This window comes from Fistularia commersonii, chromosome 22 (genome assembly GCF_037954325.1).
Source record: "Fistularia commersonii isolate RoL2024-O1a breed Wild chromosome 22, RoL_Fcom_v1.0, whole genome shotgun sequence".
NCBI lineage: Eukaryota > Metazoa > Chordata > Actinopteri > Syngnathiformes > Fistulariidae > Fistularia > Fistularia commersonii.
The window spans coordinates 2,548,912-2,573,658 of NC_141305.1; the positions used below are offsets into that span (position 1 = coordinate 2,548,912).

Here is a 24,747-nt window from a genome sequence, read left to right on the forward strand (position 1 = left end):
GCTGTTGCATCTGGTTTTCGACAGTTGAAACTGCAAAGGTTCATCAACTAGTCAAACCTTTGCAATGTGATGCATTAAAATCATATCGTTTCTGCAAAGAGATGTAGGAACTAGGTGAGGAAAAGCCAAAGAAAGGCAAACCTTTAAAGGAAAAACTTTCTCCGGGATGTTTATTATGTCTGACGTTGATTGAAAGTCTGATTTTGCAATGTTGGCACGGGTGATTTCATTAAACATTACCCCTCCTGTGGTGTTTACGTCGCTTCTAAACCTTTTTATAGTCAGGATAAGATGTCGGGATTGCGAGTATTTACTCCTTTTTAGTATGACTAGAGGATATGAAGTCTCTATCAACTGAATTGTTATAATGAAGCCATTTAGATCCTTCACGTATAAGTCAGTGTCTTGCTTTTTTTGTTGTTAAAATATGAATTTATTCCTGTTTTTCATCACCTATACTATATTATCCATCTATATAGAGACATGCAGCCATTCCCCCACTCATTCACACTTTATTTATTCACCCATTCACACATCATACCGAGACATGCTATAAACACTTTAGCAAAACATCAATCGGAAACTGCGTAAGGAAAAAAAAACTTTTATTGTTTCACTCTTCATATCTGTACAAATACCATCAAACTTTGTATGTACATATGACATTTACATAAAAAATACAAAACTATATATTCAGAACAGAATTGTATTTCTCTTGCGGTGTTTTTGGAAAAAAAAAAAAAGAAAAAAAAAAAAAAAATCAAATAAAAGCAGAAACAAAGTGATGAATTGTGATATAGAGCATCGAGTACTGCAGAAAGTTAATCCTACTCGGCTCTGCGAGAGCAACACGGAGCATGTTGGCAAAGAAGACAACACATGTGTAATGGCACGTTGTTTCCGAAGTAATCAAGTATCGCCCCAAAACTTACCGATCCCTCTTAGAGTGAAAATAAAATAAAATATAATTAACTACAATGAAATAAAAGAAAAAAAAACAAAATAAAATGTCTCCTCGTGGAAGCATTTCTTAAATGTCTAACTGAAGAATCGCCGGGAAAAAAAAATAGAAATAAAATAAAGGAAAAGAAAAACAAATGGCTCTTTTTTTTTTTCTTCCTTTCTCTTCCATTTCATCACAGCTGCGTTGCACCCTTTGAATGCTCTTTTGAAATTAAAAACAAAAAAGAAAAACCATTGAGAGAATCCCTTTGGTCAGTTATCATGAGTTGTAAACAAAACCAGAAACACTTCTGTACATTTAAAAAAAAGAAAAAAAAAAAGATTGATATATTCCCAATAAATAAACACGCAGCCTGAACATGCATCGTACGTATGTGTGACATAAACATCTGTGATAGAAGATTTGACGGGAACAAGCAGATTTCTTTTTTTTTTTTTCTTTTTTTTTTTCTCTTTACAGCCTAGGGAATGCAATTTACAGCTTGGAGAGGACGTCTACTTACATAGAAAACATGACAAATAAATAACACTGCTTCTCTTTGGACAAATATAATTCTTCATGATTAAAAAAAAAAGAAAAAAAAAAAACCAAGAGAGAGTTAAAATAGACAACAACAAGGGTAGGATGGTGGGAGGGTGAGTGGTAACATAATATATCATGGTAGATTGTAAGCCTGACATTGTAAATGTATAAATTATAAAACACAAAAAAAGTATAAATAAACATCTAGCAGACTGAACTATATGTATACTTCCTTTTTCTTTAAAAAATAAATAAGCATACACATAATGTACAGTATGGACATGATTCTTTGCCCTGGGACTGTTCCCCTAGTGATGGAGGGGGCCTATCCATCCAGTATAGAAGATAAATGGACATAGGCCTTGTAGTCTGAGTCCTCATCTTCCTCATCCTCCTCCTGGTCTTCTGTAATGGCTATATGGGAGAATATATGGTAGCTGTTGTATGAATATGGACCGCAAAAGCGCAGAATGTTCTCACAGGACAGAAAAAAAAAGAAAAGAAAAAAAAAAAACGCTCACAGAAAAGCCACCGGTGCACACAGCCTCCCTCTAGTTGCCTTTTCCTGCATGTGTGTGTGTGTGTGTGTGTGTTTGAGTGGGTGGGTGTGTGTGTTTGTGTGTGGGGGGTCTGTGTTACTTGCCATCAACTATCATCGTGGCATCCCCAATAATGCAACTCCCATTTATATAATCAAGCAAGTCAGAAAAGTAAAGAAAAGTGTGTGTGTGTGTGTGTGTGTGTGGGTGGGTGGGTGGGTGTGTGTGGGGGTGGGTGGGGAGGTGGAAGGGGGTGGAAAAGGTGGAGGGAGGGGGCAAACACCTGAAAGCAAAGCAGACTTGCTCTACACACACACACACACACACACACACACGCACACACACACACACACACACCGAACACACACACACACATAAAGGAAAGTGCTCTCGTGTTCTTAAATTCACGGCTTTTTCTCTCATGAGAGGGAGGAAGGGCTTCCTGGCCTTAGCAAGCAGGTCAAAGATCCGTAACACAGTTCTGAGGTATATCCTTTTTTTTTTTTTTTTTTTTTTTTTTTTACAGGAGTGATTTACATCGGACATGTTAAAAAAATAAAAATAAAATAAAATGCATACAAGCAAGAGTGACAATACAAAATAATCAAACAGGCAGTCCCTCATGAATCCGATTGGCGATTTTCCAGGCGACACACTCTGCAAACAAACGACACATCCGGCGTTCTCGCGAAACAAAAAAACCCGCCCCGCCCACTCTCTCTTTTTTTTTTTTTTTTTTTAATAACGAATAGCGGGACGCGAGGTCGGGGGTATCCTTGCACGCTGCGAGACAAAAAAAAAAATAAAATAAAATAAATCACATTGAGAGTTAGCTCATGAGGTGATCACAAAGTTGGTCCCCGTGGAATCTCATCGCGAAAAAAAAAAGGCACGCGACGTTAAAGGTACTCGGCTCGGAGGGAGGGAAGAGCGGAGATGCTCTCTCACGTAGCAAAACGTGGAATGTAAATCTGATACTTCCCTTTAAAAGGCTGAATTTGACAGAATCCCCCACCCTGCGGATCGGTGAGCAGCTCAGCCCGGTCGCCGTGTTACAATCACCTTATGCACGCCGTTTCCGGCGGCGTGGGAAATGGGGGTGATTGGTTACAGCCCAAAAAATAAACCCCCCCCAAAAAAAAAGAACTGAAATAATAGAAAATAATACAAGCACGCGGCCGTATAGAAAAGTCCATGGCTGATTATGAGAGTTAAGGCAACCTGCTCCCGCAGGTCACGGCCGTGACCTTTCATTCAGACGGTTAAATATCAGGATTGTTCCGCTGCAAACAAATTCCCGCCCCCCCCGTACCTTCTACGCCACAACCTTCTGCTTCCCGGGAAGGGTCGATGGAAGTACAATTGAAAAAAAAAAAAAAAAAAAAGAGGAGGAAGAACACAAGAGGAAAAAATAAAAAAATCAAAAATAAGAGGAAGAGCCAGCGACAGGGACAACGTCATGCAAGGTCTTCCATTCCCAAGTTCTCTCTGCTTGCTTAAGCTGTGCTCGGTGGTGAGGCAGGGTTTGGGGTGAAGAAGGGAAGGAAGGGGGTGTCTTTTCGGACACGGAACGTCGTCTCTCGCTCGGAGGGTTGGGAGTGGGAGTGGGTGGAGGAAGTGGGGTGGAGGGTGTGGGTGTGGGTTCTTTTTTTTTTTGTTTGTTTTTTTTTTTTTTTTTCTGTTGTCCCCCCCACCCACCCACCCCCGCACTTTTTTTTTTTTTTTTTTTTTTTTTTTTTTAAGTTGTTTACTTACAGTTGCACGATCCCGAGTGCTTTACTTCTAGCAGGACCCCCATGGAGCAGGCGGCCTGCTTCATGGCGCACTCGCTGGGGTAGGTGGTGTTGTCGCTGGCGCAAACCGCCTCCTCCGTCCTGCTTTCGGGGCACGTCTCGTCGCACAGCGAGCAGCGGCCTCGACTCATCCGGGCGTCCCACAGGCACTTCTTCCCCGCCGTGCACTGGATGTCCTCGCACGACTTGGCCTCTGCGAGGAGAGAGGAAAAAGGGTCGGAGGAGTTTTCAGACGGGAGTTCCTGGCCTCCTTCTCAAGATCGGAAGGGGGTTGGAGCTTCTGGAAGGAGCTTTCGCCGGAGATGCAACCCCCCCCCTCCTCCGGCAGGGTTGTGTTTTCGCTCTGTTTACCTACCCAGTCGCCCCCCCCCCCCCCCCCCTCCCCACCCCTACGGGACAGCTCTGCCAACATCAGGAAACAATAAAGTGTCCATCATCTCTTGAGCAAACAGGCCTACAAACCCCTGGTCTCCATCCTCGGTGGAATGTTGGCAAATGTGAGGAGTTGCAAAAAACCGGATCGGGACTTACTGATGCACTTCCCCTCGTAGGCCACGCCGATGGTCCTGCCGTGGAGACAGGTGGCCCGCCTCAGGTGGCACGGGCTGGCGTACACGATGCCGTCGTTCCCGCACAGGTACTGCTCCGGGGACGTCACCTCGGGGCAAATCCAATTGCACGTCACGCAGTAAGCGCTGTTGGTCTGGTCCACCACGCATGTGGACGTGCCCGGGCACAGGACGTCGCGGCACGTCTCTGCAAAAGAAAAAAAAGGGGGGGTAGGGATGAATTGGGGAGGGGGGGTAAGCGTGCGTGTGCGTGTGTGAGTGTGAGTGTACTCACTTTTGCACTTGCCCTGATACTGCACGTCCAGGTCGGGCCGCCCTTTGCACTTCGCTTTAAGCAACGCGCACTCGTCCTTGTAGGTCTTGCCGTCGGAGCCGCACACCGGGCCCCTCCACGTGATGTTGGAGCAATCTGGCGCGCACACGCATCGCGGCTTGCTACGCCGGTTCATCTTGCACCTTTTCCCGGGCCCGCAGTCCACGTTGTCGCACGACTCTACGAGTCAAACCCCCAAATAGAAGGTGATTTTCTTGTTAGGCCATTGCGTAAAAAAAAAACTCCAAACACACGGTTTTTTTTTTTCGGTGATGCGGAAACGAAGGGAAATGAGTGCACCTCCACCTTTGCATGGTATGCAATTAGGGGCTCCGCCGTTGAAGATCATCCACCGGAAGAGCGTGCTGTTGGGAACGTCCTCCTCGGTCCAGGAGGTGCCCAACCTGCCGCTTCTGCAGCACTCTTCCCGGCTCATCCCGGGCATGTAAAGCAGCTGGCATCGGCCGTTCTTCCCCTGCTGCAGCCAGCAGTTTCCAGCTGGAACACACACACACACACACACACACACACACACACACACACAGATGGACGTCAGACGCACGAAAACACCAACCCTTGCGCCACATCCTAGGTGTCCTCCTCCCAGACACATGTACGTCTGAGAGGTCTGAGAGTGACAGCGCGCACAAAGCAGAAGAAGAAGAGGAAAAGTCGGGGAAGGAGGAGGGGGGGGGGCTTCGAGGAAGGAATGGAGGTGCGTGTGCGTGTGCGTGTGTGGGGGTGACATTTATTCCCTCGGTTTCATTACAAACTGAAAGTGAAGCGTCTAGACGGCGTGAAACAGCCGCCGGGAACAAAGCGCCACGCGTTTGCGCATCGAGAGGACAAACTTTTTATTTTCTTCTTCTTCTTCTTTTTCTTCTTCTTGTTCTTCTTGTTCTTCTTCTTGTTCTTCTTCTTGTTCTTCTTCTCCTCCACGGAGTGATTCTCTTTATATGGCGCGAAATATGCTTTGATCCGGCGCGCAGCGTGAGGTCTAATCCGACACAGACGTGACGTGACGCGCACTTGGAGCGAAGCGACTCTGGAATTGAACGCAGATTGCGATTAATCTAACACACACACACACACACACACACACACAACCACACACACACTTTTTTTTTTAATCTAATTTTAAGTTCAATTTCTAGGACGCGCTGAAAGCTGGCTGCAAGTTTGACCCGCAAAAAAAAGTACGCGTAAACGTGTGTGTGTGTGTGAGAGAGTGTGTGTGTGTGTGTGTGTGCACAACTAGTCCGTCTCGGAGGTGTCCCGCCGCACCTGTTTTACAGCGGGGGGGGGGGGGGGGGGGGGGGGGGGCGCTTAACGTGCGTGTGTGTGTTTTGCAAGCGGGAAAATGGAAACACACACACACACACACACACACATGCAACACTTTTTTTTTTTTTTTTAAAGAAGGGGAAAAGTTGTGAGTAGGTGTCCACCGCCGGTGCGCGCCCCCCCTTCCCATGTGTGTGTGTGTGTGTGTGTGTGTGTCCCCCACACACACACACACACACCCACCGTCCCGTCCCGCCCCGGCCTCCCCACCCACCCCCACCCACCCCCACGCCGCGGGCGGAGGGGGGCTTACCTTGAACTTTCTGCCGCTCCATGAGGTGGCACAGCCACACGCACAGCAGGAGGACGCCCGGGTGGAGGTGCTGCCTCAGCATCCTGAACATGATGGAGCCCGGCGGCGGCGGCGGCGGCGGCGGCGGCGGCGGCGGCGGCGGCTGCGGCTGCGGCGACGCACGGTCTTGGGAGACGCGGGGCAGCGCGGGGAGTAATCTGCTTAAGGTGGCGGTGTTGGATAAGTGTCAGTCTGAGAATGCAGCCTCTCGTTTTAAATCTATAAGGGGGTCTCGGGTCGACTGTCTCCGGTGGGCGGTCTCCTTTTTCCGTGGGGGTGGGGAGAGTTTTTTTTTTTTTTTTTTTTTTTTTTTTTTTTTTTTTTCCCTTCCCTCCTCTCTCTTTACCAAAGTTCCCCCCCAGTGCCGGTCAGGTGACCCGACAGCGAAGAAACTTTCTCTCCTGCTGCAGGCGCGGAGAGGGGAATATCTAGAAATATGTCAGAATCCAACCCCCCACCCACTCCACTCCACTCCACTCCACACACACACACACACACGCATACACCACCCATCCCACCTCCCAATGAAACGTGACGGAGTGGCGGGGCGGTCCGAACCCAGCCGGGAGTGGAGGAGCTGTGCGGGACCAGGTGATGAAGAGGATCAGAAATCGCATTTGCACGCAAGACCTGCCAATAATAATAATAATAATAATCACAGTAAACAACAATAGGGATAAAAGTGTAATTACGTAGTTGTTACACTGTAATAACGCTGTTGTTACAGAGTAATAAAAGGCCTATTACTATGATTTGGTGAGTGATTTTTTTTTTTTTTTTTTTTTTTTTTTGATTTCTCCATCAACTGGAGACAAAAGTGTAAATCTTTTGATGAGAGTTGCCGTTTGGAGCGCATCCGAGCGCAGACCATAATAGAAGGAATGGCGCTCGGCTAATATTAGAACAGACAGTTGTTTGGGTTTCTCTCCCGGGTCAGGCTTTTAAATATAATCAAACCTGTTTCCGAAGAGGCTTCAGACAGAGGAGAGGGGTGTTACGTTTCATTCAATGAAACACACACACACACACACACACACACACACACACACACACACACACACACACACACACACACGCAGGCGGACCAGCTGGAGTCTTTCAGAAGTCCTTGCGCGACCTCTTCAGCGGAACTCTGGTTACAACACACACACTGATTCACACACACACTCACACTCACACTCACCGCCGAGGTGATGACCCCCCCCCCCCCACCCACACACACACACACCTTCCTGTCGAATGTGAGATATCGGATTTATAATCTCACTATAATTCGTTCCGTCTGCAACAGAACGGGCGTTGTTGTCCTGAATACGCTATGCACGCACACACGCACACGCACACACACGCATACACACATGTGCGTTCTACGTCTACACTCACACTTTTGCAAAAATAAAAAGTCAATTGATAAGAGGTTTCTAGACAGAATTTAATGGATTGTGAATATATATGCGTGTGTGTGTGTGTGATCTGTGTGTTCAGCTCTGCACGTCTATGAGTGTGTGTGTACTATACAGACACACACACACACACACATTTGCAATAGGATGAATGGAAAATTAATAAAATAATTATAGGTAGCCCTGAATGTTTTGTGTGTGTGTGTGTGTGTGTAGACACAAAGCATCTCTCCCTGTCTCTCTCTCTCTCTCTCTCACACACACACACACACACACACACACACACACGAAAAAGCATTTGCAAAAAATGGAAAACTGATGCGAGTGGACGTAGAAGATGACTTCCGGGCGCAGAACGTCCCTCACCGGAAGTGGCGTCACCGGTCGAGGAGGCCCCGGATGTCCCCGCAGCGCCTGTCGCAGGCAACCCACTCGTGGACTTTTAAATTCCACGCTGTGATTGTGCAAACACACACACACACACACACACACACACACAAGCAGGTCAAAACAAACGTTACTGCAACAGAGAGACTCCGGAAGTGAAAATTGGGTATAAAAATAATTTGCAGTGACGTCACTGTGGATTTGAGGGAGCACTGCACACACACACACACACACACACACACACACACACACACACACACACACTCATTATGTCCACATTACTGTTTCCCCAGACCAGGTAGATGCACACATTTTATAACACGCTTCAAGTCCCTCTTTCTCACAAAACAAAATATTATTATTCTACGTGTTCAGTCAATTTTCATCCCTGCGGGTTCAAACCAGCAACCGCTGAAGAGGATGGAGTGATGGACAGTTTGAGAGAGAAAAAGAGTGAAAAAGAGAGAAAAGAAAAAGTTTGCGGAAAACTATTTGGATTTATGTTATGGCGCCCCCTTGTGGCCAATGTGGGTAATTACAGCTCAGGAATCCAGGAAGCAGATGGACCTGATTGTGCAACAAAAACACACGTGTGTGTGTGTGTGTGTGTTTTGGTCACCCTCAAAACTTCAGGCAGAAGGTAAACATGATATTTACTTGTTTTTTTTATGTTTTTTATTTAGAAGTTAAAAAAAAAAAACAGCCCAGCTGTGTTGCCAGGCAAGCTGAGGGACGCGATGAAGAACCAAAAACCACCGATGTGACGGGTTTTCTCTCCAAATCGTGTTCGGTCCACGGCTCGGGAACGTGAGAGAGAACTTGAGAACCCCGCGCCTATCCACACACACACACACACACACACACACACACACACATCTGAGGAGGAGAAATGTCCGAATCAGTGAAAATGAAGCCGTTTTCAAGCGAAGAAGCACCAAACAGCTGGTAGGTCTCCAGGTTTCTGGTCCTGGAATAAAAAACATCCCGTGAGCAGAGCGCAGAGCGCAGAGCGTCCGTCGGCGGCCGCCGGCGTGAAGAACGGAGATCCTCGCCAAGGTAAAGCCCAATTATCTTACAATATGGACAAACAAGGGTGTTCGGCGTCCGAGCGAAGCGGATACCGCCGCCGCCGCCGCCGTCGCTCCAGGAAAACAGAACCACTCCCGAATCAGACGTTGCCGAACATCTGGCGGAGGAGCTCGGAGGACGTCCCGCGGAGAAGGTCAAAGGTCGAACCTCACAGCACATCGTCGGTCTGCGAGCGCCCCGGCGCCCTCTCGTCGTCGTCTTCGGTCTCCTTCTGCAGCTGCTGGTACTTCCTCTTGAAGAAGCCGAACTAGAGAGCGGAGGGGAGATGTTCAGACGGTGGAGGGCGCGTCCAGAAGGACCTGGATCTACTGGATCTGACCTTCCACAGCAGCCCGACGGCGAGCGCCAGCAGCACCAGGCCGGCGGTGACGCTGCCGACGATGACTCCCACCGGGATGTCGCCCTTCTCCCCGGGTTTGCTGACAGTGAGCTCCACCTGAAGGCGGGAGGAGGTCCACGTTAGGAGAAGAACGACGTCCGACCTCTCGTGACGTTCTCCCATGTCCGCCTTACCTGTAGCTCCTTGAGGCCGACTATCAGAAGGTCCGGGTTCGCCGTCTCCACGTCGACGGTGGAGATCAGCCGCGTGGTCTGGAAGGTGGCCTGGAGGGGACACCGGGGGAGTCAGGGCGGGACGGAGATCGCCCGATTTCCAGCGGTCGAGGAGGTCACCTTCATGAAGGTCCCCGTCCAGATCCTCGTCTTCACCCTCACGAAGACGTCGCTCGCCAGTTCGGTGTCTTTGACCAGGCATTTTATGGTCTGGCACTTGGCGTTCTTGCAGTCCTGTCGGTCGGAAGCGGCGAGGTCACAGATGGAAACCCGGTCCGCCCGTGAAGGTCCGGATGAAGGTACCTGGACTACGACTTCCACGGATCTGGGATGGAGCTCACCAGTTTGTCGGTGCCGCGGAGGCTCTCCTCGGAGAAGGAGGCGTCGTGCGTCTTCACGCCGATCTTCAGCGGGTCCACCAGGCCGCCGGAGTCGCAGCTGATGGGGCCGCCCTGCGGGAGGGGAAAGGCTCTGACGTCCGACGCCGGATACGATCGGGGGGGCTTATCTGTGCCTGTCGCCATGGCAACAGTCCGGCCACCCCCTCTTTAATCGTTTAAACGTTTTTGCTTCTTCAGCTATCAAATGTCAGAGTCACTTTGACGCACAGCATCGCATTTATAACACATTATGAACATGTTATAACACAATAACCCATGGTTCATAATACATTAGTAACCTGTTAATAACATATTAATAGTGTATTAATAACATGTTCATAACCTGTTAACACGTTCATAACACATTCATAATCTGTTAATTACATATTAATACCATGTTCATAACCTGTCAATAACCTGTTAATAACATGTCCTTAACACATTCATAACGTGTCAATAACATGTTAATAACACATTCATTACCTGTTCACAACACATTAATAACCTGTGTGATTAACATGTTCATAACACATTCATAACACGTTAATGACATGTTGATAACACATTCATAGCCTGTTATTAACACAGTGACATGTTCATAACACATTCATACCACATTAATAACATGTTAATAACACATTCATAACCTGTTATTAACACATCAATAACATGTTCATAACACATTCATAACAGGTTAATAACATGTTAATAACCCGCTCAGAACTGTTCATAACACATTAATAACATGTTCATAACATGTTCATAATCTGTAAATATGTCATAACATTAATGACCTGTAAACTAAATGTTCATAACATGTTAATAACACGTTTTATTGTTTATTTTAAATCTGTATTTTGTGTATATCTATATGTTTGTACGGTTTCCTTAAGAGTCGAGTAAGGCACTTTAAATCAAATCTACTATTATTCATTATTATTATTAATAAAATAATTAAAACACTTTAGAAACAAGTCTAGAACAGGTTAGTAAAACATGTTTTATTATTTCTTTTAAATCTCTATTTTGTCTCTCTCTCTCTCTCTCTCTATATATATATATATATATATATTTATACTGTATGTAAGGCACCTTAAATAAAATGTATTTTATTATAATTAATAACACATTTCTAACACTTCAAAACCAATAACAACAGGTTTGTAAAAATGTTAACATACGCGTTTATACCATATTAACATGTTTATGATATGTTAATAAGACGTAAATAAGACGGTACTAACACATTAATAACAGGTTAATAACATGTTAATAACACGTTACTAAGACGGTAATAACACGTTAATAAGACGGTAATAACACGTTAATGCGTTGGCATCCACAGTTACTCACCGCCTGGGCTTCCACGCCGGTCAGGTAGAGGAGCGGGTTCCCTCCGGCCGTGGTCGTTGGCAGGGCGATGTTGAGGTGCAGCAGGCTGACGGGGAAGTTTCCTGTCGAGACCTTAAAAAGACGGCAAGAATGAGATTTCTCGTAGGAATCACGTGAGGATTTTGTTCTTTCAGCCGCTCGACCGCCGCACCTTCACCGTGAAGTTGAACTCGGGTCCAATGTCGTCCAACGTTTTTACCGTCGTCGCCACGGGAGATGAAGCGTCCGCCGTGTAGAAATTAGTGTTGGACTGCCTGGAATGAAACAAAATAAAACAAAAAATTAAGTCTAAAAGGGAAAACATTAAACTTCAACAGAAATTGGGAGCAAAAAAAAAAAAAAAAAATCACATTGATAAAACAATCCCCGTAAGATATTTGATGGGAAAGGAAATGTCCACTTTGTTGTTTGCGGGTGTCTTCTCTTTACTGTCGCTGAAAAAGAAACAAAAGTGTTATTACACGTGTAATAAGTGTTATTACACCTTTATTACACATTTATAACACACGCGCGTAGCCTTTCCAGCTCGGGTTTACCTTTTGGCCTCAAACTTCACGTCAACGCGATTTTGCAGCTGCTCAAAGTTGTACTCGAAATTGATCCTGAATTTGACCTGCGACGGGACAGAGGTGGAGTTGTTTTCCAGGCTGGAGGTGACGGGTGCTGCCAAATGGGGTTTAATGTTCTGCTCACCTCTTGGTCTTTCCTGAGCACCGGGTATCCCACCTGGCAGGTGACGACTTGGGCTTGAGACGAAGCGCATTTGACTTCCTCGGTCTGAATCACAATCAGAGGGGAACAATAATTGTCACAATTTACGTTTGTCTCATCAAAATGACAAAGCAGGACAACTTGTGACAGAAGGGTGTCAAGACGAACACGAAGATGTTCTCTCTAAGCTACTACGAAGGTGCATCGAGTTGCCGTCATTTCCGAACTATTAGCCGCTACTTTTATTACTTTGAACACCGCGGCTTAAACAACGATGCGGCTAATTTATGGAACTTTGGGGGCTAACAAGCCAAAACATTTAGCCTCGTCACATCATGACCAATGAAATTACTGTGAAATTCTGAGGCCGTTCAATTCCCACGCGGGAGTGCGCAGGGGGAAGACCAATATAGCGATTGCCTAGCCAGTGCGGCTTATATTCAGGTGCGCCTAATAGTCCAGAGATTACGGTACATCGGTAGGAGTCACCCATTTATGGCGGGGGTGACAGTCCAGAACCGGACGCAATAAACAAAGATGACTTACTTACTTAATATATATTTTAAAACTTTATTAAGTTCTTCCGATATAATTTGCCAAACACACCACAGCAGAGTACCACTACGAGTATGCAGGCTACATGAAGGGGATGCCACCGTCGCTGAGCCAATCAGTGCCCAGTGTACAGGACACCATGATCTGGTTGATGAGAAAATGCTTATTTTGCCATGAAAATAACTGAACTAAATAGAAAAAATATATTTATATCACGAATCCGCGATCTAAAATCACTGCAGAAGGTGAACGCAATGTAGCAATGCCCTTAGCGGTCTGAGAGACTCAACCGGATTGAAAATGGACCCAAAAAGGGGCGGTTCCCCGCGGAGCAGCGCTGAAAGCTGATTGGACATTACATTCAGAGGTCAGCAGTGCCGTGACAGCGGTAGAACGTGACAAAACAACCATCTGTAACATCTCCCTTCATGATCTGAACTGGAACTCTCGTCAGATGGCTTTTCTCACTCACCGGAGGAAAGATGGAGGAATAGTAGAGGTTCCCGGAGAAGGATACGACCACCTGGGTGTTGTACGCATTCTCCATGGCGTTCCTCACCGCCACGTCGAAGGACAGCTCGCGTTCGCCGGCGCTGACCAGGTGAAGCTTCGCGCTGCGAGATGAGATCAGGGGAACGTCGCCTGAGATCCGCGAGCGAGGGGGACAAGCAGAAGTTCCAAGGATCTTCGTGCTCACCTGGAGAACTTGGTGTTGGTGTTCACGCTCAGAGCCAGATCGCTGACGCACACTTCGTCCGTGCCGCAGTCCTTGGTGAAGGGGATCTGATGTATTGACGATAAAAAGGTAGTGTAAACATTATTATCATAAATATAAACAGTGTTGGAGGTGCAAGTAAAACATTGAGCAGTTTGGTCTACAGGAGGCAGAGCTGGAGGTCGCAGAGATGAAGATGTTGAGGTTCTCTTTGGGAGTGACCAGGATGGATCAGGATAAGGAATGAGTCATCAGAGGGACGGCACATGTTAGATGTTTCGGCGAGAAGGTCAGAGATGGTTGGGTCATGGACAGAGGAGGGATGGTGAGTATATTGGTAGACGGATGCTGGAATTGGAGGTCTAGAGGAAGACCAAAGAGAAGATTGATGGACGTAGTGAGAGAGGATATGAAGGTAGTTGGTGTGAGAGAGGAGGATACAGAGGTTAGATGGAGAAGGTGGATTTGCTGTGGTGTCCCTTGAGGGGAGATGCCCAAAGGAGAAGAAGAAGTAGTTAAAAGTGCAGTGCTGCATGTAAAGTGCTGAAAAGAAGAATAAGGGTCAGCTGTTTAGGAATCTGATGGCAGTCGGGTAGATTGAGTTCTTCAGTCGCGTCGCTCTACATTTCACACTCCTGTACCTCCAGCCGGAGGGTAGGAACAGTCCATGTTGAGGCTGGGTGTGGTCCTTGGAGATGGAGGCTACTCTCCTGTGGACTCTGCGGTGGTGGATGCTCTGCGGAGAAGGCGGTGGGGTTCTGGTGAACCTCTCTGCAGTCTTGACCTCTTACTGAAGCCGCACCAGCGGTGCTTCCGTACCACACGGTGAAGCAGCCGTCCAGGACGCCCCCAAAAATGCCGCTGTGGAAGCTGCTGAGGATCTCAGACAACAAGCCAAACCTCCTCGGCCTCCTCAAGAAGCCGCCGTTGAGTCCTCTTGACCATTAGGGACCAGGTGAGCAGGGTCCTCGCTTATGTGGACACCCAGGTATTTGAAGCTGCTCACCCTCTCAACCTCAAGACCTTGGAGGAACAGTAGCTGATGAGGTCTCCCACTGATGAGGTCTCCCACTATCATCTCCTTGGTCTTGTCCCTGTTGAAGGTGAAGTTGTTGTCCTCACACCGCTTCACCAGCTTGGTTACCTCCATCCTGTAGGCCGTTTTCGTCTCAGCCGGTGATGCGTCCTATCACTATCCTATCAGGATGATGATGTCCTCATGGAAGGCGTCGAAGTTTTTGGTGAACAAGGTGTAGAAGATGGGGCTGAGGACACGTCCCTGAGGAGTTCCCGTGCTCATGGTCAAGCTGGCTGAGGTCCTATTACCTGTCAGGATAGGTAATAGGACCATGGACCATGAACACACGAATGGACTTTCAAGAGGACCAGAAACAGGCTGTCGGTTGGCTGGTTAGTTGTTGGCTAATTGGTTGGTAGATTTGGTGGGTAGTAGGTTGGCTGGTTGGTTGGTGATAGTTCGCTCTTTTTGGTAGTTGGTTGGTTTAGCGAATAGGAGGTTGGCATGTTGGTCAGTTTGGTTGGTTGGTTGCTTCGTGTGAATCTGAGGACTTGCAAGGCTTGTAGAGGGACACGCCCTTAACAGACTAGCAATTACTCACACACACACACACACACACAACATGTCATTTCCAATGACTGTACTGACACTCCTGCAAAACGGCTGGAGGGGATGAGTCGGCTCCTCAGGTGGGAGACAGAACGTCTGGTAACAACGGGAACAACTTGAACCTCAATGTTCTTCAAACAGTGGAGATGATTGTAGAGTTTAGGAGGAGCCTGAACCCCTCCGAGTTGTCAATGTGGAGTCAACCTGCTTCCCGGGCGCCAGTACAACCATAGCGCTGAATGGCACTTCCCATGGCAACCGCCAAAATGATGGCGGTGCTCTTCAACACAGCCGTCACAGAGTCCAACCCCTCCTTCTACCTCGCTACCCAGTGAGCTGCTGCCACTGCAGGGATGAACCCGCCATCGGCCTTGCCAAGAGGGCCAAGAAGGCTTAGAGGGCCAAGAAGGCCAAGAGGGCCAAGAGGGCCAAGAAGGCCAAGAGGGCCAAGAGGGCCAAGAGGGCGACTGGTTGCGACCAGTTGTCCCTGCACAACTCCAGGACCCTGAGGCCTGTAGCAACAAGACACAAACGAAATGCAACTCACAAAGAACTCCCAGGCGGTCGGGGAGAAGGTGTCCAGAACCGGGTTTGCATCTGCATTCTTCTGCTCTATTTCCACCTTCATGTTTAGGGAATTGACAAAATCTGGTGTCTCCTGAGAAACAAAACAAGTGTTATGACAGCAGGATCAATGAATAACTCACAGTGGACCATGAAAGACCATAAAAGAAGCAATCCTTTACCTGAACATGGACTTTGTAGTTGTGACAAAAAGGCGGGGATGATATTTTTGCCGCCGCTGTCACACTGCGGTCATTGTTCTGCGAGAACAGCCCTCGGGAGGTGACCCGCGATGCCTGCAGGTCGGCATCCAACGTCAATGTGTAGGACAGATCTGAAAAACGGGAACGGGGTGTGAGGCGGTTCATTACACTACGGGACGAGTCTCCAGACCGTGATGTCATGTTTACCAACTGGCCCGACTGGGTTGGCGGGCCTGAACTCCGCAACGAAACACACTTTGGCATCAAAACAGAACAGCATCTGGCCGTTGATGTTGCAGGCCTTGTTGAAAATGTTGATCTTGTCGGGGTTGAAAGAGGCGATTGCGGTGACTGATGCCACGCCTCTCGACCTGGAAGTCAGGAAGTACCGAGAGTTGTAACCAGAGGTACCCAAACCCAGATTATGCCAAGATTATAAATTTGGACTATCAGTACTACAGACTCAACTCACCAGAGCTGGACCACTTTACCGTACGCACCAACGGTGATGTCAGGGAGCTTGTCGTCGTTCAGATCTTTGTAGCTGTCGAGAGACCTCCCGAAGAACTGCACTTTGGGGTCCAACTTGGAGCCAAATATCCTCTGAACGAAAATAAACAAAAGCAAATCGTGCGATGGAATATATTTGTCTCTCCGGTTTTGTCATTTTAAAGACGGTAGCCCCGCCGCACCTGCGAGTACTGTTTGTTTAATGCCTTCTTGTTCCCCCTGTAGATGTAGACGACACCCCGGCCGCTGTCCTCCAGCGGAGCGCCGACAACGACGTCATTGTAACCGTCCAGGTCCAGGTCGGGTACGGCAGACATGGCCATGCCGAAACGTGCGTCACCGGTTACCGGCGGTCCGTTGAGGAAACCCTGCTCATTCAGGATGCCCTTTAAATAGCAGAATAAACATGCAGATGACGAGATTGATGGAGACAATGTTTGGACACATAGAGGAGCGATGGTGAAGATCTGGGTAGAAGGATGCTGGGGTTGGAACTGCAAGGTAGGAGGTCGAGAGAAAGACCAGAGGGGGGGTATATGATTGGAAGGAAAGACAACAGGAGGTTAGTTGGCATGAGAAAAGAGGATGCAGAGGAGAAGGTTAGATGGAGGACGATGATTGGCTGGATGAAAGAGCTGCATTCCCCCTGGGTTTGTGCTGACAGTTACCTTGGTGACAGAGTAGACGTAGACTCGGCCTTGCTCTCTCTTCAGCTCGCTCATAAACATTGGCGCGCTCACCAGCAGGTGGTCGGTCACGCCGTTGTTGTCCACATCCAGGGAGCAAAGGACACTGCCGAAGTAGGACCCGATCTGGAGCGACAACGGAGTTCAGCTGACTCGAGCCGACGAAGCGTACGGTATGAAACGCTGGTTGCCAGATCCAGACTAGCTACCGCAAAACGCTGGGCTGGAACTCCTTACTTCCATGCTAGAAACGCAGCCTCGCTAGGTGACGTGAGCAAATGTACCTGTTTGCCTCTTTCTGAATCAATGACTGTGAGTTCCTTTCTGGCATTGATGCTGTAGACGATGACTTGTCCAGAGTGGTTGGATCGAGGCGCACCAGCCACAAAGTACTCAGTAGGTCCATCGCTCAGTGTGCTGACGGAGTAACCTGGGAACATCAACAGAGGATGTGCTTAGATGGCAGCAGCTAGATCTTGGGCACCTGATATAAGGGCAAGGATTTGTCACCCGAGCTATGGCTGGATTCTAGGGAGAAAACAAATCGGGATCCACCAGAAGGACTTCTTACCAAGCAGCGAGCTGTGGTTTTTGTCTTGAAGGATATCCATGAAGGCTGACACTGGGAAAATGTCGAATTTGGAGCCTCTTTGATGGACAACGGTCCCGCTCCAGCCGTATGCTCCCACCGCGCCCAGCATCATCAGATTCTGGAACCAAGATCAGTCATCTCTGACGGTTACTTCTCTTAATGGGAAAGCAGGCGTTGTCTTTGTTTGGCTTTCAGTGTCGGGTGGAAACCCTTTCCACCTTCTATTTGATTGAGACACCATCTTCTCCAGTTGATTTCGTTGTACAGCTTAGATAGGAATATAACTGGAGGCCTGAAACCACAATCTCCTGAAATTTCTGGCATACATGTAGGTGCGGCTCCGATTCTTCCTAGCCCAATCACGTCAAGTCAGGTTTTATCTATGTGGCACCAAATCACAAAATGGTGGTCTGATAACACTTTCCATGTAGAGCATGCCTACATTTTGCTCTTTCAGATAATTTACCCAAACCCCAAATTCCCCTTGACAACTGCCTTTTGCAGGGCAGAGAAAAGGGGGCAGATCCCAGATCAATGTGGACGGCCTTCTGCCTCAATCAGTCGGGGTTAGGAAAGAGAGAAAGAAGGCGAGATGGGGTATGAAGGTTGGAGGAGACATAAATGATCTCTTTCAACTAATGCCAGTAGAGTTGACGGTTATATGGTAGTAGCTTAAATTACTCAAAAATAGCTTTAACATTCATAAAAGAAATAGCAATGGTAGATCAAGCCACGCCCCCTGAGAACCTGCCAAACTGTTCCTTTCCAATCTGCTGCTGTACCTTCGGGATCCAGCGATTGACCGTGGGAACGCAATTTTCTGACATTCCTTCAAGTATTTCACTTCTTTTCATTTATCGTCCAAGTCTGGGAACGGCGAAACTTTGTTTTCAACACAAGTCATGGGAACAGTTTTGGTGCCGCACCTGTTTGTTGGAGTAGTGTGCGCTGAACCCCACCTGGGACATCTCCATCTTGAAGTTGTCGCCCCCTTTTCCGGTACCTTGCGAAGAGAGAGAACATGTTAGGCAGTGAATTGCTAAATGGCGGCGTGAGTTTAGACGGCGCCGTGCCTCCCGATCTCCCCTCGAGATCTTTAAACTGTAACAGGCAGGTTGAGACAAGCTGGGGTGAAGTCTTCAAGTAGGTTTCAGATGAAGTCAGCTCAATTACACACAGCGCTTGCACCAAAACAGGGAGGCGGTCACAATAACACGCACCTTCTATGTTGAAGATTCGGTTCCCCAGCGTCCCAGCAATAGTGGAGAGGGCTGCCTCTTCGGATACATTGAAAAAGAACTTTTCTGTGGGTAAACTAGCAATGGATTTAATTTCTTTGATAAGGTTGCCTGTGTCAATGTTGTTTCTTGTGTAGTATCCAAGGACCTGGGGGAGCAGACAGACCAAGACGTTTCAGGATTTAGGCGAGCCAATGACGGTACTTGGTACTTGTTTTCTGCAGCACTCACAGCAATGCCGAAGCGGGTGATGCCTTGTTTCTCGCAGTCAGTGATAACCGTATCCCTGAAAGCGGCGTCATGAGACTCGCCGTCAGTCACGACCACCATGACCTTTGCAGCTCCCGGGCGACCCCCGTTCTCCCGACGGTACCCCCACTGACTGAAAGCACGGGGCAAGACGGGTATTTCAATAAAAGTGACAGTCTACGAATATGAAGGTACAGGGAACTTAGCGGTTCCCTTACAAACCTCGCGAACTGTATGGCCTGGAAGGTGTTGGTCGAGTGTCCGTACTTCTGCGTGATCACGGATGCGGCGTTGACCACCTCCTCTTTGGTTCGATACTGGTTCAGCCTGAATTCGAAGTGAGGATCCACGGCGTACTGAATCACACTGACCTGGCAGGGATAAAGTTGGCGATAGCGTGGAGTGAATGAACAGAGATGGTTGATTCACTGATAGAAACCAGAGCGGCGGCGTCACCTGTGTGCTCTTGGGCCCGATGTCGAGAGCCGGTATGAGCTTCTGGAGGAAGTCGGTCATGGGACCCCAAGGGTAAATGCTGTTGGAGCCATCCAAGACAATCACGATGTCCATCGGCCCTCCGCAGTCTAGAGATATTGAAAATGGACGGTAAGACGGTATTGTTACTTGGTTATAAATGAGCGAGAAGAGGCTGATTGGAAGCAACCCCCCTCACGCGGCATCCGGACAACTCACTCTGAATGGCGGGAGAGATGGCAGGCTGCGGTTGAAAGAGGGGACTCAGGTTTGCGCAGATTCCTGGATAGAAGTCCTGAGTGCCGCAATGCTGGGACCAAAGAGGGCCGCACATCTGGAGCGGAGGAGCACAGTTTGGAGGACTCATGATACAATAATATGGCGTTCAATTTATTAGTTAGAAAGAGTCCACCCGGCCACTTCCGTCAGACTGGTACAAACATACCATCAGGCCACTGACCGCGGGCATCCGGGCCAGAGTCATACCCAGACACATGTTCTTGTTGACTCCTGTGACATCTGGTATCCTGGCCGAATCTGCAAATGGATGACAAATTAGCCCACCCAGACGGGTCAACCCCTGGGAAATACCTCAACAAATCATGGTGATCTGGGGAATACAGGTAAGGCGGTGCCAGGCCAGGTTACCCTGCAGATTGAGCTTGTCGCAGCTGTTTCTGGAGCCCGCGACTGGACACTTGTAAAGATCCCCCTTCCTGTTCTTGTTGTATTCACTCCAAGGAGCGCCGACCAGGAGCCTGCAGAAACACGACATGCGTTCATCTCTGCCTCAAGTTCAGAAAAAAAAAAACAGGCTATTCAGAGGTAAATCACAGCTAAGTGCGGGCGTTAGCGTTGGACCTGGTCATCTTCATCGTGGATGCCAACAGGTCACCTGTGTCATTTCACTGGAAGGCCTTTCTTCAGAATTACCAAGATGGTGCCGTCATAGAAAACCCTTGACCCCTTTAAAGTGGTTGCCTCGAAGGCGTGGACATCTTTGCTCAAGAACAGGCCTACAACTGCTCTTTTTGCTTATATGTAGCGCTAGGCTAGCTCTTTGTTATGCAGCCATTGGCTTACACCACTAAGGGACATCACATGATGAACATCTCTCATTCCTCCCAATTTTACGTCACAGCTTCCCCAGGGGCGTCTCGCCAGGCGTCCACCATTGATTTTTTTTTCTTAGTATTAATACTGGGTTTATGCAGATCATCTTAAGTACTGTGGTCCAGACCTGCTCTACATGGAAACGGGGTTTACATGTAGGAGCAGGACTCCAGGATTTACAGCAATCGGGCGAATGAGGTAAGCGATTACTGATTATCCTCCCCCACGCCTTTTGGCAAGCCCGAGAAATCACGTGACGCCGGAGCTCCTACCATTTGCCCTCGTGGTTGGTGGCCTGCTGAACCGTGTAGCCGAACTCGTGCTCCGCAGGGCCGTTGAAAATCTTAGCGCCCGCAGTGCCGACGTTGAAGGGCAGCGAGGGCTCGATCCTGCCAACTACCGGTGGGGGAGAGAGGTGAGGTTACTCCAAAACAGAACAAATGGACAAATAGAAGTGATTCCGATAGCTTAGCGTTCGCGGCGATCGACGGCATCTGAAACGGTAAATGTTGCGTAGCCTTTTAAGAGGCCCAAGGTTGCGTCTAACAATAAACATCCAGACAGTGAGTCACGACGTCCAGGAGCTGACAAGAGGAAATGGAGCCACATCAACATCCTTCCTCTGCTTGTTGGCGGCGTCAGGACGCCCGACCCATGCTTGGACTGGGAAAACACCAACAAATGTGCGAGTGAACTTAGTTTCTTCTTTTCCTTTGGGCTTTTCCCTTCAGAGGCCACAGCGAATCCACCTCCTCCATCTAACCCTGTTCTCTGGATCCTCTTCTCTCACACCAACTCACTTCATGTCCTCTTTCACTCCATCCATAAATCTTCTCTTTGATCTTTCTCTAGACCTCCTGCCTGGCAGCTCAAACCCCAGCATCCTTGTACCATTTTATTCACTACTTCACCTCTGTACATGACCCAACCATCTACGAGACATTTGCTATCCTTCTGATGGACTCATTCCTGATCCTATCCATCCTGGTCACTCCCAAAGAGAACTTCAACATCTTCATCTCTGTTACCTCCAGCTCTGCCTCCTGTCTTTTCAAGTGCTGCTGGTTCCACCACTGTCTCCTATACCTTTCCTTCCATTCTAGCTGATGCTCTTTTATCCCACATCACCCTTGAGACCTTCCTCCATCCGTTCCAACCTGCTTGAACCCGCTTCTTCACCCCTTTTCAAAACATGTTCTGGACTGTTGACCCCGAGCACTTGAAATCCTCCACCTTCTCCATCTCCACGACCTGTAGCCTCTCCATTCCACTTGGGTTCCTCTCATTCTGCCTCGCTGCGACTAACCTTCATTCCTCTCCTTTCCAGGTCATACCTCCATCTCTCTAGATGTTCGGTAGAAGATAAAAGGGGTTCAGAGCTGCTCCCTGATGTACATAGTCGTATGTCTCTACATGACGCTTGAATGAGAGGGTGAACAGTTGTTCGTCCCTATTTGTGGCCCTGTGATGGATCCAGGGCAAACCCCCGCCTCTCAGCCAATCACAGCTGGGATCGACTCAAGCCCCCGTCCAATCCTGAGCGTGGGACAGGCGGAAAATGAAAGTGATTATCTGTAAAAGCAGACGTAGATAAACTGCATAAAAGAGCATCACTTGTGTTGTTGTTTGCTGACTGTGTTCGCCTGAAGGCTCAATGTTTACCGATCACATGCAGCTGAACCGTTACTTGTCAATACATATAAATATATATAGAGAGAGAGCAGTGATGTGCGGCCAGGGGAGGCAGGTGAGCCTTCGCCTCACCTGACATAATGAAAAAAAAAACAAAACAATGACGATGTAAGATAAATATTAACATTTTTCCTCTTATCTGATTTATAATTGTATTATCTGTATGATCCCAATCTTTTTTCAAATGTTCCCAAGATCAAATCGCTGAATTTGATAATTTCCTGATCGGGTACAAGCCAAGGTGCGGCAGCCGAACAGGCCTCACGTGCTCGCTTCTGTTTCTCGGCACATCGCCTGTAGAATGTTTGTAGAAAGATTTGTTATGTAATTATATATGTAATGTCTTTAGCGTAAGGGATACAATTATTATCGCCGATTGGAAAATAAACCATAGAGAAAAGTCACGAGGTGAGGCAGGCAGTTCTGTGCCTCACCTGTAGGGGGGGGTATGCGAGTCGGCAGCTGTCCCTCTAAAAGCAATGTAGGATCAAATAAGTAAGATAAATAAGAGAAAACAAAGAGGAGTTTGCAACAAAGTAACAGAGCTTTCAGGTGGAGAGGTGGACTTTCGGGTGGACTTGTACAGAAATAAAGAAAACGCCACAAATTGTTTTCAGTTTTACAAAAAAATCAGAGTCTCTGGAACAAAAAACTCTTTCGAGGTCTTGCGATTGTAAATACGATTCCAAGGGAGGTCAGCGCCTCACCGGCCTTGAACCTCGACGGATGCTAAGGATACAGATTCAAGATTCAAAATGTTTATTATCACACGCGTGGAGTAGAAACCTGTCTTCCTGTGTATTTTTCAGTCCACAGTGCATTTGTACATGCGCTGATAGGAAACGTGTAAACATTATTATCAATGTAAGATCAGATTTCCTCATCATGTAAGGATACAGAGTAAAGAAATGCATTTAGCAAAAAGCAGAAATGCATTTTGTCACTCTGGAAAGCAGAAATTTAGATGTATTGAAGGATAAATGCAGTATCTATTGAATAAATCAGTGTTTTCTCCCGTCTTATACAGTAACTCTACAGGAAGGATATGATAGAGATGTTTATGAACAACAATGACACAGAAGATACAGATAGAACTATAGGTGTCTTCTGATGTCTAACTAGAACATAAAAAAATGTGATTATAGAACAAAAGAAAGAACAGATAATTAAATATAAGGTTTGGGTTCACTTCCACTCCACCGCCCAATCAGGAAAATAAAAAATACCTACCTGTGGAGGAGGAGGGGCTCCTCCCCCTTCCTGCTCCCCCTTCCTCCCCCTTCCTGCTCCCGCCCCGGGACATGGAATTTACCGGCGTGCATCCGTGCAGCCCGCACGGCCCGCAAGCCCGTACAGGCAGAGCTCTGAACCCGCCGCGGACCCGACCTGCAGCGCGGGGAGGAATGTGGCGGGGAGCCGGACTCTGGAGGACACGGCAACCCCCCCCCCCCGCCAACACCGCAGACCCCGCAACCCCCGCATGCCACGCCTATTTACCTCCAACAAACTTGTTACAGGATTGCTTCCTCTTAAAGTGTGTGTGTGTGTGTGTGTTGGGGGGGGGCAATAAACATCCCCATTTCACTTGAATCCTATTTTTTAATCGATTTATCAGAGCGACGTTTCGATCGATCGCACCTGATTATTGATTTAGCGAGTTTTTTTTCCCCCCCCGGAAGAAGGAGATCCACGGATAAAGTTGTTTACTTACAGAGGAGGAAGAGGAGGAGGAGGAGGCGCTCCATGCTCGGCGTTAGTCCATGTGCAGGAGCGGGGCGACGGGAGCCGCACTTGCTGTGGCGCCGCCGCGGGCTGGGTGGGGGCGTGGAGGCGTGGAGGAGCGTGGGGGAGCGTGGGGGAGCGTGGGGGAGTCTGCGGTGACGCGCAGGACACGCTCCTCCTCCTCCTCGCACCTGCACACACACACACGCACACATACACACGTACACACTCATACGCGTCACAACTGATGTATCACACCAGAAATGTGGTAATAATATAGACACATTTCTGTGTGTGCGTGTGTGTGTGCGTGCGTGTCTGCGGATAAACAGTCACAGATAACATTACCAGGCAAATCGAAAAATTGTACTTTTTTTATTAAATCAAAAAAGAGGTGTGTTTGTGTGTGTGTGTGTGTGTGTGTGTGTGTGTTTGTATGTGGGGTGTGTGTGTTTGTGTGTTTGTACATTCGTGTGTCTACAGATAAACAGATAAACAGTCACAGATAACATTAACACGCGAGACCTAAAAATTTTTTTTTTTTTTTAATTAGATCA

The 24,747-nt window shown here is 47.9% G+C and overlaps 2 protein-coding genes across 8 annotated transcripts; both read right to left on the reverse strand.

Moving 5' to 3' along the window:
- Positions 1-591: 591 nt before the first annotated feature.
- On the reverse strand, positions 592-6,724 carry fsta (follistatin a). 6 transcript variants are annotated; one of them, XM_086170001.1, is made up of 6 exons: positions 6,298-6,724; positions 5,007-5,198; positions 4,662-4,880; positions 4,350-4,574; positions 3,781-4,011; positions 592-1,900 (listed from the first exon to the last, which is right to left on the reverse strand). In XM_086170001.1, exons 1-6 carry the CDS (start codon positions 6,386-6,388, stop codon positions 1,812-1,814), a joined length of 1,047 nt encoding a protein of 348 aa, XP_086026127.1. In that variant the 5' UTR covers positions 6,389-6,724; the 3' UTR covers positions 592-1,811. The 6 variants fall into 6 exon arrangements, with proteins under 6 accessions (XP_086026127.1, XP_086026126.1, XP_086026123.1 ...); XM_086170000.1 differs by having other exon boundaries at positions 5,001-5,198; XM_086169997.1 differs by having other exon boundaries at positions 5,001-5,745; positions 6,298-6,364.
- Positions 6,725-8,778: 2,054 nt separating this feature from the next.
- On the reverse strand, positions 8,779-24,277 carry itga2.2 (integrin, alpha 2 (CD49B, alpha 2 subunit of VLA-2 receptor), tandem duplicate 2). Of its 2 annotated transcripts, XR_015107889.1 has the most exons (31): positions 24,180-24,277; positions 21,049-21,172; positions 20,312-20,421; positions 20,109-20,200; positions 19,883-19,997; positions 19,646-19,773; positions 19,412-19,560; positions 19,172-19,322; positions 18,923-19,088; positions 18,629-18,705; positions 17,682-17,820; positions 17,395-17,540; positions 17,093-17,236; positions 16,607-16,810; positions 16,387-16,517; positions 16,122-16,285; positions 15,894-16,045; positions 15,695-15,805; positions 13,503-13,588; positions 13,278-13,419; positions 12,233-12,316; positions 12,076-12,152; positions 11,890-11,973; positions 11,691-11,793; positions 11,501-11,611; positions 10,109-10,219; positions 9,888-10,001; positions 9,729-9,818; positions 9,535-9,651; positions 9,203-9,462; positions 8,779-9,093 (listed from the first exon to the last, which is right to left on the reverse strand). XR_015107889.1 is itself a non-coding variant. In XM_086170002.1 (30 exons), exons 1-30 carry the CDS (start codon positions 24,211-24,213, stop codon positions 9,364-9,366), a joined length of 3,555 nt encoding a protein of 1,184 aa, XP_086026128.1. In that variant the 5' UTR covers positions 24,214-24,277; the 3' UTR covers positions 8,779-9,363. The 2 variants fall into 2 exon arrangements, 1 of the variants encoding a protein (XP_086026128.1); XM_086170002.1 differs by having other exon boundaries at positions 8,779-9,462.
- Between the last annotated feature and the right edge of the window lie 470 nt (positions 24,278-24,747).